The following is a 12,449-nucleotide window of genomic DNA, read 5'->3' on the forward strand; positions in this document are numbered from 1 at the left end:
TATCTGATTCTGGTTTTACCCGTCACTGCACTTGAATGTTAACATACCACTGGATGTTTGTAACACAACAGGAAAATCATTACGTCTGGCTAAGTGTTTTGGCATCCTGAGACTGTGCCCTGTTCCGTTTATTGGTGTGATGTCATGGACATTCAGTTCATTAGTCTTTCTCTGTGTTACTGACTTACTGGTATGTTATAAACAATTACTGAATTGCAATGTTTATATTTCCTGGGTGACTCTAATGAAATACACAACAATTGCATTGGTTTGTTTGCATTTTACTGACTGATGTTGTAGACAGTTTTGAAGAAAACTCTGTCTCACGTTCCTGGTTAGTCCCCAAAAGTGCTTACTGCAACTGTTAATAGTCAGTGAATCACAGAAATGACTGTCAAGGTTATCCATCACACACCAGAAATGGGGCCCAACTTCCAAAGAGAAGTCAAGATACAAATATATAAGGCCACATGTATCATGTATTTCAAATAATGATTACCTAATTGCGATTCTCTGCGAATCGCAATTAGGTAATCACAGTTTGAATGTTTGAAACTCCATGAGTTTCATTTAGCATTTCCTAATGGGTCACAAATCGACCTACCTCATTAATAATAATGAGGCAGGTCGCAATTTGCGACCCATTAGGAATCTCTAAAATCACAGGGATGGTGGTCTGCTTGGGTCAGCAGAGCACCATGTCTGTGATTGCTTTTAAATAAATCAATATATTATTTTTAAATGCAGACCGTTTTCCTTAAAAGAAAACGTGTTGCGTTTAAACAAGAAAAATGAAAAGCTTTCTTTTCATTTTTCAAGAGCAGGCAGAAGTCTGTGGGACCACTGTCTGCTCTTAAAATACAGGGGCATATCATCAAGTAGGGCGATAGGCAATTATCGCCGCTTTAGCGGCCGTTTTCGGCCGCTAAGCAGCGATAATTCTATCGCCCTATTAGCCAGCTGTCGCTAACTGATGTTAGCTACAGCTTTTAGGCGATAGCGAGCGGTTTGGGGCTCGCTGTCAGCGATGTTTATCACTAATGACATGCAAAGTGGGCGTACCCAACCAGTTAGCGACTGAAAGCAGTCACTAATATTGCTATCGCCTATTAGCAAGGCAGGCGTAGCAATAGAAATATTCACGCTAAGTGCGAATATCTCCAAATACTAACACCTGCCCAGACCAGTTCTTAGCCATGTTATCCAATGGGAGGTGGATAACATGGCTAAGAGCATTTTGCCGATAATGCATGAATATCGCTGTATTCTCAGCAATATTCACGCATTTCGCCGCTATCGGTGGATATTTTAGCACAATGGAGAAAAACTTTGCTAATAGCATGTTGTCTCCGCTAACATATCCAGCGATAGGCAGCGAGAAAAAAATCGTCGCTAAGCCTATTTAGCGATAATTATCGCTACTTGTTGATAATATGCCCCACAATTTTATGAACATTCACTAAGGGTAAGGGGTCCATTAGGGACCCCTTCCCATTTACGGATGGGTTACCACCTACCTGAAGTAGGTGGTAAAATGTGAATGTTTTGTGATCGCATTTCGGTCATAAAACATTCCTACATACTGCTGTGATTCAGTATTAGGAAGGGACGCCTCAAATACACCCCGTCTTAATATCGAATCGGTATGGACACGCAATTCCAAATTGCGATTCGGTAACAATTTACCAAGGGTACAAGCAGGTTCAAAGCTGAGCTCATTTAAATCAGTGGATGTCCTTCACAAGTAAGAAACATGTGACAGTGTCAGAAGAGGAAGCTAGTTTGCAGATTTCATGTCCCAGGTACCAAGGTGCGATGTGACTAAGCCCAAGAGTTTGTATGTGATGGGACTACATCTAGCCCCAAAGAACCAGTCGCACAGCTTCATGCCGCCCCTGGCGTGCATGTTTTCACCAAATTTTTTTAGCATTTCTTATGATGTTCCAACTTTTCTCCATTATTTTTTAACTTCTCTTAAAACGTTATATTCACTCTTTAATCCAAATCCACTAAACCGGATTAAATGCCAATTTTCTATTTTCTACTATTCAGACTGTGCCCATCCAGGCCTCTTTTAAGAATATGAGAGATGCAAAGTTCATCGCAAGCAGTCTTTATTCAATGTGTAAACCCAATGCATTTCGGGCCGCTTGGTGCCCTTCTTCGGGGGTCACTACAATTAATAATAACAGAATAATTATTAACACTATTGTTATACAGATGTACATTACGACAAAGTTCCATTAACATTATGCATTTTCTAACGTTGCCTGTCTACACTTTACATCTTATCTTTCCCCTCTCACTATATACTATGTATATTGCGCGCAAATCCCTCCTGCTTCTCCTTTTATAACCTTACCCCTCCGTCCTAATCCACCTCTAAACACTTTCCAGATGGTCCCAGACTTCCACCCTCCCTTCACCATTAGCCTACTTAAACCCTCTGTTAACCGTTCAAATATCCCAAATAGAAAAACGTCTTGATATCCCAAAATGAAAAGCGTCCTGGCTCGAAGTTTAAAGCTGCTGTCAACAGATGTCAAAGTTTGTAAAGTGTAGACAGGCAACGTTAGAAAATGCATAATGTTAATGGAACTTTGTCGTAATGTACATCTGTATAACAATAGTGTTAATAATTATTCTGTTATTATTAATTGTAGTGACCCCCGAAGAAGGGCACCAAGCGGCCCGAAATGCATTGGGTTTACACATGAAATAAAGACTGCTTGCAATGAATTTTGCATCTCTCATATTCTTAAAAGAGGCCTGGATGGGCACAGTCTGAATAGTAGAAAATTGAAAATTGGCATTTTATCCGGTTTAGTGAATTTGGATTAAAGAGTGAATATAACGTTTTAAGAGAAGTTAAAAAATAATGGAGAAAAGTTGGAACATCATAAGAAATTATAAAAAAATCTGGTGAAAACATGCACGCCAGGGGCGGCATGAAGCTGTGCGACTGGTTCTTTGGGGCTAGATGTAGTCCCATCACATACAAGTTCATTTTGACTGATGGCAGTGGGGCACGCCTAATAACCGATCTGCACGCAATTGGTAAAGAAGGACAGACAAAATTGGAGAAGAAAAGAAATGTGTTAAAATAGGTGTGCATCCCTTCATCACATGTAAGCCCAAGAGTTGGCACATATGGTGGGCAACAGTTAGCATGAGCAACAAGACAAGGCTGAAACATGTTATATCTACTATCAAATTTGCCAGCGCATTTACAACTTTTCACACAGTTTGTGAACTGGACTATGTGCATTCCAATGGCCGTATTGAAAGTTTGTTTTTAATTTTAAGTGTGACAAGTATGTACATTTTCACAGTGGCTTTGAGTCACTGCTCGATCAGGGAGATGATGGGTGAGAGTGAATCCTTGTATTTCAGATACACACATTCTAGTCTGCTTTACAGGTTACTTTGAAAGCTTCTTTCTCTTTCCCTAGGTTTATACCTGAATCAGCTCGTTGGCTCATTCTGAATGGCAGAACCTCTGAGGCCGTCAACAGCCTGCGGAAAGTTGCCAGGATCAATGGAAAGCAAGAGGAAAGCAAGAAACTCACAGTGGAGGTGAAAACAAAGTATCAGCCCATCTGTTTAAGGGGAGGTTTGAAACATTCTTATTTCCAGAGTCAGGCAGCATAGACATCAATTCACCAAAAGGTGAAGGCATTCAGAAGTGATATCACACATGTTGGACCCAGGTACCATCAAAGGTTGACCCTTTAGTCTCTAATGTGTGTGAATTAATGAATGGAAAACAAAAACTGGGAAATAATATTGGAGGAAACCAAATCATGGAAAACCAATTTTAGGGAAAGACAATTTAATTTTTTTTTAAATTAAATGAAACATTTTAAAGGGAATATAATTTTAAGGAACAATCCAAAAATACATTAATATTGGCTAGAGTTTAGCACTACTGTGCGGTTTTTGGGTTCAGGGGTGGGTAATGGATAGAGTGATGAGAGTTTTTTATACTGTCAGCAATAACTGGCTTTCAGGCACAGAAAGGAATTTTTAGGGTTCAGGGACGGGTGGAGTGTAGGTTTGGTGAGGTGTTTTTAGTGTTCACGGATTAGTGGTGTTTAGGTGTGTGAGGTGTTTTAGGTTTCATAGACGGGTGGAGTGTAAGGCTATTGAGGGGTTTTAGGGTACATGGATGGGCAAAGTTTGGGCTTGTGTGTGTTTTCAAGGTTAAGTTATGGGTAGCGGCTAGAGTGTTGAAGAGTTTTTTAAGGGTTAAGGATGAGACTGACTTTACAGTGATGAGAGGTTTTAAGGATTCATGGATGGGTGGAGTAGAAAGTGTTTTTCAGCTTTCAGGGATGAGTAGTTTAGTGTGATGAGGAGTTCTTAATGGTCATGGATGGCTGGTGTTTAAGGGCAGTAAGGTATTTTTAGGGTTCAGGGATGGGTGGAGTTTGGGTGTGCCTAGGTGTTTTAAGAGGTATAGGATGGATGGGGTTTAGGCATAGGAAGGGGTTGTTAGGGTTCAGGAAGGGTGGAGTTGGGGGTACTGTGTAATTTTATGGTTCAGGGATGGTGGATTTTGGTGGTAGAAAGGGCTTTTAGGCTTCAGTGGTGAGTGGAGTTGAAGTGTAGTGAGGGGTTTTGGGTGAGGGATTAATGGTGTTTAGGGGTTGCAAGGGGTTAGTGATGAATGGTGTTTACTGGTGGTGATGGGTCTGTAAATTAAAAACATCTAAAGTAATTATTTGATCATTTAAAAAAATTTAAATATAAAATAATGTCCTCTGAAGAAAAGCACTAAAATAAATATATCTAAAAAAACAGTTTCTGAAAGTAGGACCTGAAACTATTGCATTTACACTTTAAAACTGAGCATTTGAAAGTCAATTTCTACTGAAAAGACATTCTATGAATTGGTGTCTACAAAAAGGTTAATACCATTCTGACAATTTCCATTAAACAGTATAGATGAACCGGTTTCTCAGTAATGGTATTCCATGAAAACGTTTTTCTTTGAAATTGCATACAACCTTTTGTCCCTCCTTATGATCCTTGCCAGCTTTCTCTTTGCAGATAAGGGGCTGGGAAAAGGGCAAGGAGAGGAAACAACAAAAATTTAATAGGGCGCTTTAAATCATTTTTTTCTGTTCCTACCACTACCTTCTTAACCCACGAGATGAGGGATAGCAATGCCGGTGCAATGGGTACCAAATGTGGTGTAAAAGGGTTCCAACGTGTGTGAAGTTCCTATTAAAACTTATACAGGATCTGCACGTTCGGACAGCCTACACTGTAGGATTGGTGTCAGACTGATCCTGGACACCCCCACCAGGTATGTTGGCCTTTTGTACAGCTAGCTCACAGTGCCACTAGAATCTCCTCTTACCAAGGAGAGAATAGTTCTTGGCAACCATCGAACATGACAACCCTGATCCCTCAGGACCGTGGAAACAATATACTACTTTTGGCTCAGTCACTCATGCTTACTTAGGGGCCGATTTCGATTTTGTCCAGAAGGGCTCCGAACTATGTTCGGAGCCCTTCCGACCAAATCGGTCAGTCCCGGTCGGATTCCTTCCCGACCGAGCCATTCCAATGGGCTCGGTCGGGAAGGAATCTGACTCGGATTTCCGGATTGCGGACGTCAGGCTTGGAGAGCCTGTCCGCCATCCCGAAATCCTCCAGTACTCCCCCGGTCGCCTCTGTGCTACCGAGGGAGTACGATGGCAGCTTTTCACTGCCTTTTAATGCCGGTCTGTCCGGCACGAAAAGGCAGTCAGAAGCTGTCTCTGGGGGCCCTCAGCAGGGCCCCCATGGGTGTGAGGCCGCCAGATGGCAGCCTGGGGGGCAACTATGGTGCCCCTCCATTGATCCCCACACCCGGTGGCAGGCACCTTGGGGTGTCGGCCACAGGGTGCAGGGATGAACTGCACCCCTGCTTTCAGCAATGCAAGCATGCTTTCCGGTCGGAAAGCATGCTTGTATTGTAAGGTATGCGACCAAACCCTGTTCGGTCGAATCGTACTACCAGGTCTGTAACCAACGACAGCAGGTCGGTCGGTTACAGCTCCTGCTCGATGTCAGACAGACTTAGGTCCGTCCGACATCGGAATAGGCCCCTTAGTAGAGAGATACCCAGAATAAATGGCTGGGAATTTTCAATAAGTATTTATTGAACAGTTGTTACTCTGGTGTAAAATAGATGAGCCGCAACAACTGTTAGACAGTAAAAGATATAAATGATTAGCAGTACTATAAAAGTAAATGGCTGGTTAAGTTCTACCATCTTGAGATGATCATGGATACATACAAGTATATAAAATACATGACAATAAAAAGATACGTACTCCTACGATGCCTCCCTAACTAGATTTACCTAAATGTACCTAGCATGTGTGTAGGTGGTAAGCCAAAAATCCCTCTAGGAAGAAGTCAACCCCATTACCTGGATTGAAAGACTGTGGGACCCCATCCTGGTCTCGAGTTGGACACCCCCCTAGGGATGTTAGACCACGGCGAGCTGGAGTGTAGGAACCTCAGCGTCTCTGGTCAGTGTGTCAGCCTGGAAGTCCTGGTCTCCGCTTTTCTTTTTTTTTATTTTATCCTCATTTGCCGTCTTGCCGCCCATAACTTCTTTCTAATCCACCTCTGGGCTTTTATTGTCTCTTAAGGCTGGGTTAGAGTAATGGGGCGTAGACAACACATATTTTGAGTCTGGCCTTGCTCTAGAGTATGCGGTCGGGTGAGGAGTTATCAGGTAGTACCGAGCGGGTTTGCCGATAGGAACAATGTTTCCACGAGGCGATCCTGCCCTTGCCTAAGACCATGGAGTGTAACCAAACACTCGTTTATCATTTCGAGTAGATTACAAACCGTATGTACAGAAAAACATGCATGTTTTATTATTAACAGCGTACAGTATAAATAATTAATATTTACTTTTAAAAAAACACTTTCTTCATTTGAATATAGGAGTGGAAATACAGGGCTGGACCCTGTATGGTCCTGATGAAAAGCTTGGGGGAGCTTGAAACATGTCGACCATAACACTGATCTAGCTCAATTAAAGTTAGAATACAGTGTTACCCCTTTTTAATTTTATACCACACTAGGAGCAAAATAAATTGTTGAGGCCCACTAGCACGGTATTTTTAATTTCACACCCACTCCACCATCACCACACTTACACCACACATAGTCATCTCACAAAACCAGTGCTCCAGCGTAGTCGCCTTGTCGCAGCACGCCCCTTTTCGTAGAGAACTGGGATGGCCCCAATGATGAAGCATGTCACCGTGGGGCAACCCCGGTGAGTGAGGGGACTCTAGAAAGAAATTTTTCTTTCTTACATAATTTGGTACACACTGACTTAGTAAGCAGTAACCACTAAACACCAACCAGGTCTCTGGACCCTTCATATTGGGTTCCTGTATTGCATATACTGACTGGAGGCCGACCTGGTTTGGCCTAACCTCCTTCTCCCTCTTTTTTTGTTCTTGCTCTAGACTATCCTTCTTGACCACCTGACCCAACATGTGAGTCCTCCACCATCTCTATTTATCGTCCTAGGATAGTCCATATACCAGTCCTGGTCTCCTCTTGCATATTTTAGCAAGATGTGTTGTATATATACCCATAGGTCTCCCCAAGGGTCCTACATCGCTGTACTACTATGTCGGACTTAGGATGACGTCGGGCATGAATTTTATACATAGATATTATACAGTTGCACATACATAATAACGAGTTTTTTTATTTCGCCCTACATTAATATTGAGTTTTAAATATCGTAGGGACAGAATATCGACATCAAGAATATTGGTGACCAGAATATCAACCTAAAGGTAAGAAATATCGTTTTTTTAACATCGAAGTTAGTAATATATCGATAGCAAAAATATTGATGTTAATAATATTGATGTTTATATTAGTGTTATGTATTTTAGTATGTATTTTATATGTATGTGTTCCACATGTTTTGTATTTTTTTATTAAATATATGTATTAATTGTTTAGAAGTTAGTCTTAAGTAAAGTTTATGTTTTAGTACCGTAGCGGGTTGTGGGTTTATAGGGGAATAGGGTGGGAAGTACTTTAAATATAGTCAATTAATTCATAATTTTTAGAAATTATTAATTATTTTTAATTAAATGTTGCATATTAGTTCTGTAGCAGGTTGTGGGTTTATAGGGGAATAGGGTGGGAGGTAATTTATTAGAAATTAAGTAAATATACATATTTTTATTTATTGGTATTGATAATTAATTCATTTCAATTAATTATTAATTGATAATAATATTAATTGTATACATTTTTTATTGGAGTGTGTTGTGGGTTTACAGGGTAATAGGGGAAAGTAATTTAATTGTAATTAAGTAATTATTATTTTTTATTGGTATTGATATTTAATCTGGTTCTAATTAATTATTAATTGGTAATTCATTTTTATTAATTGATAAATTGATAATTATATTAATTGTATTCATTTTTTATTGAAGCGGCTGTGGGTTTATAGGGGAAAAGGGTGGGAAGAAATGTTTTGTAATTAAGTAATTATTATTTTCTATTTATTGGTATTGATAATGAAATTTTAATTAATTACGAATTGGTAATTATTATGAATTAATTTATGAATTTATAATTATATTAATTGTATTCATTTGTTATTGGAGTGGGTTGTGGGTTTACAGGGAAATAGAGGGGGAAGTAAATTCATTATAATAAATTAATAAATTTTTTTTGGGCACTGATAATTAATGTATTGCTTATTAATTGCTAATTATTTTTTCTTAATTAATTGATAAATCTATTAATTGTGTTAATTTAGTTTGGGATTGGGTTGTGTGTTTATAGGGGAATTGATAATCAATTTATTAATTAATTATTCATTTATTGATATTGATAATTCAATTATTGTTAATTAATTATTAATTGGTAATTAATTTTTATTAAGTGATAATTATATTAATTGTGTTACTTTTTATGTGGAGTGGGTTGTGTGTTTATTGGCGAATAGGGTGGGAAGTAATTTAATGTTCTTAAAGTAATTAGTAATTTTAATTTATTGGTATTTATTATTAATATATTGTTAATTTATTAATAAATAATTATTTAGTTAAAAGAATTATTTCATTGATAAGTTTGTTATTTTTAACCCCTATTCTATCCAACACTTTCCATACTGTTGTACTCTCTGGAGTGGGAATAGTAATTCTTACCCCTATGCTATCCAACACATTCCCTACTATTGCACTCTTTGAAGTGGGAATAGTAATGTTCACCCCTACGCTATCCAACACTTTCCCTACTGTTGCACTCTCTGGCGTTGTAGTAGTAATTTTTACCCCTACTCTATCCAATACCTTCCTTACTGTCGTACTCTTTGGAGTGGGAATAGTAATTTTTTTCTCTCTGCTGTCCAATATTTTTCTGTATTGTTTTAGTTAATGTTGTGTATAATTTATTTTAAAAACATTAAAAATATTGTAGTATTTTAATTTGTTATATATTTTTTTTAGATTGTTATTTATATTATTTTTGTGTGTGCATATATGTATTTATAATTTATAAAATGTGTTAGCAATTTATAAGTTATTAAAATATTTATTAATGAATATTAGTATTTAAGTATATATATTATATTTTACATGTATATGTTTAATTTATTTTAACATTATGGAGCCGATTCTGATTCGGTAAAATGCCCTCCGAATAGCCGTATGGAGCTTTTTGCCCATACGAATCGTATGCAGACCCGTACCCGTACGTACGATGTAGTACGAAGTGTACCCAAAGCAGTCCTCCTTACAAATCGTACGGAAGACCGTACAACTCACTAATCCGTATGAATCACATTCGGAACGCGCAGTACATGATGTCTGTACGGATCAAAGCAGCATTTTCTGACCCAGCAAGTACGAATTGTATTGACAACACTCCGTACGACTCTTTTTCTACGGGAGCATAAAACGTCCGTAAAATCAGATTTCGCCTCGAAATGCGTACGAAACGGACCACCCATTATTGCAGGGGTACAGTGCATCGGGGTACGGTGCATACACCCCTGGATTTCAGGGGTACGGTGCGTATGTCCCCGTGCGTAAACCCCATGATCGTAGGTGTACGGACTGTAGGGGTACAGTTCGTACACCCCAAGGTCGTAGGTGTATGGTGCCTACACCCCGTGCGTTCACCCCTTGATTTTAGGGGTACGATGCATGTGTGATACTGTTGCCTTCCGTGCGAATTGCTCATATGCGACATTTACCGTACAAATGGCGTACTCAATCCTTGGTCCGGGTCATACTTGGCGAGTCGTACGGCATGTTTACAAATCGTACGGTTCACTGTGCGGGTCAATGTCATACGGATTTACCCTTTATTTTCGTATGGTTCGCAATGATTCAGACGTATTTTCTTGCAACGGATCATACTACGCGATTCGGACGGATTCGTACAATTCGTACGGAAACGGCTACGAATACGAATCGTCATACGGATTCGTTTCCCGAATCGGAATCGACCCCTTCATGTATTAGTTATTATTTTTAAACTTTTAAAATATTTTTAACTGTGTTCTTTTAATTATATGTATTATTTACTTTATTTTACATTATTTTTTACCATTTTAAAAAAACAATATTTTTTAAGATATTTTTGACATCGATATTTTTTTCTCGATATTTTTGCACTTACCATGATGTAGATAGGATGTCGATATTCTTGGCTTCGATATTTTTCTCACGATATTTTTGTACCCCGATATTTTTGTAATCGATATTTTGTCAGTGATTCGTTATACAGGAGATGGTAGTCCTTCAGCTCTTCCAAGAATTCTCATTTATAATTAGGGCTCCCGGTTTTCCGTTTAAACGGATTTTTACATATAAATACAGATGGAAAACAAGTTTTCCTTTGTCTGTATTTATATATAAAAATGGTAAAATAACAATGGCCGCTGCAGGAGCAGTCATGGTGGCTCAGCTCTGTCTGTATCTTTATGGCGCTCGCTCCGTGATGTAAATTAGTGTCAAGGTATTTACCTCCTTTGACACACTTCTTAAATCTCAATTTCCAGCCAGCCCCAAGAGTTATTTGCCGCCCTGTGCCGAGTTAAATTAATACGGGAGGAGGCCGGTGTCTAGCCTGTCACCTCCTGACCTCGACACTTCCTGCCTGCTTAGCCCCTGTCCTGGGGGATCCCTGAAGCTTGAGTCCCGTCACAGCGTGAGTCTTTGAGCAGGTGCTGTGTGTCTTTAAAAGGCACAAGCCCGGCTCTCAAGTGAACAGTGCCACTTAGCAGCTCATCTCACGAGTAAACCAGCCCCCCAACCCCCGCGGTGGGGGTCGATCTGCAAGGGGCCCCCTGGCCTCTGCACAGTAGTCAGGCCTGAGAACTCCGGCCAATGTATTATCTCTCAGAGAGTCCTCCGCCCATTCCCTTTCCCTGCAGTTCCAGCATTAAATCATCTTAGCAGTTTGGCGTAGATCAAACTCAGGAGAAGGTATGTACTGGGACGGCAGACTGGACTCCTTTGTCTCATCTCCCAGCCTATATTTAGCACCACTAGCAGTGCATGCAGACAGAACTCAGTGGATAAAGTGTGCATCTTCTGCCCCGAAATCACAGCAGCGTCTCCCCAGCATTAGTACCAGACATCTCGGCTCTTGCCTCTGCAGGGACCAATGGTTGCTGATATCTTGCTACTGCCTACAATTACTGAAACGATTTCTGGGGAATATTATCTTCCTGGAAAGAAAGGGAAAATACGCATCGCTTTGTGAACTTGTTTAATAAATTCCTTAGGCCATAGCTTAGTACAATTAGGGGAATCAAATAACTTTCTCGTTTTAAAGGGTGTCAGTTTTTGTTTGATACAATGATTCGTTCATTTAAATACTACAACCTGTAATCATGAAATTGTCTTGGAATGGTATCCTTAATAGAGAGAATAATATGCGTTAACAGTGTGTTCCATATTTAAAGGTGTGAAGTTAACATCAAATTTTGGCTAGTGCTTAGATGCACGGGTTTTACGTACTGAGATGCGTCACTACTGCATTTGTTATGCTGTATAGCTACACGGAAATCAGCTTGATGATGCTTAATATGATTTTTTCCACTCCCTCACATTCTGTAAATGGGCAACTGAGCATGAGGGTAAAGAGACCAGCAGTGCAGAGAGGGTGGAGACAAAGACAGGTATGCATCTGCAGCTCCTCCTAGAAAATGGGTGGAGGGGTGTGAAGGTGTCACAGCAGTGTACCCGAAACACAAAAAGGACAAGGATTAGTTAGAGAGAGGTTCAAAGAAATTATGAATTAGCCAGTGAAGGGTGAACTAGAACAGAACTCACAGGAGACTTTTTGCAGAGGTCTTCAACCTTTTTTGCCCTCTCAAACTTTATCGGCACGACTGTAGGAGCTGAGCACTAGTGGCATAACAAAGGCCCACACAGTGTGGATGGGCC

The 12,449-nt window shown here is 39.8% G+C and overlaps 1 protein-coding gene across 1 annotated transcript in view; it reads left to right on the plus strand.

Moving 5' to 3' along the window:
* Positions 1 to 12,449, plus strand: part of LOC144783212 (solute carrier family 22 member 6-A-like) — a 212,729-nt gene that overhangs the window by 47,290 nt on the left and 152,990 nt on the right. Inside the window, exon 6 of the mRNA XM_078662306.1 lies at positions 3,453 to 3,576. Coding sequence (XP_078518432.1) covers positions 3,453 to 3,576 — 124 coding nt within the window. The remainder of the gene's footprint in view (positions 1 to 3,452; positions 3,577 to 12,449) is intronic.

The sequence above is a fragment of the Lissotriton helveticus genome, chromosome 9 (assembly GCF_964261635.1).
Source record: "Lissotriton helveticus chromosome 9, aLisHel1.1, whole genome shotgun sequence".
NCBI lineage: Eukaryota > Metazoa > Chordata > Amphibia > Caudata > Salamandridae > Lissotriton > Lissotriton helveticus.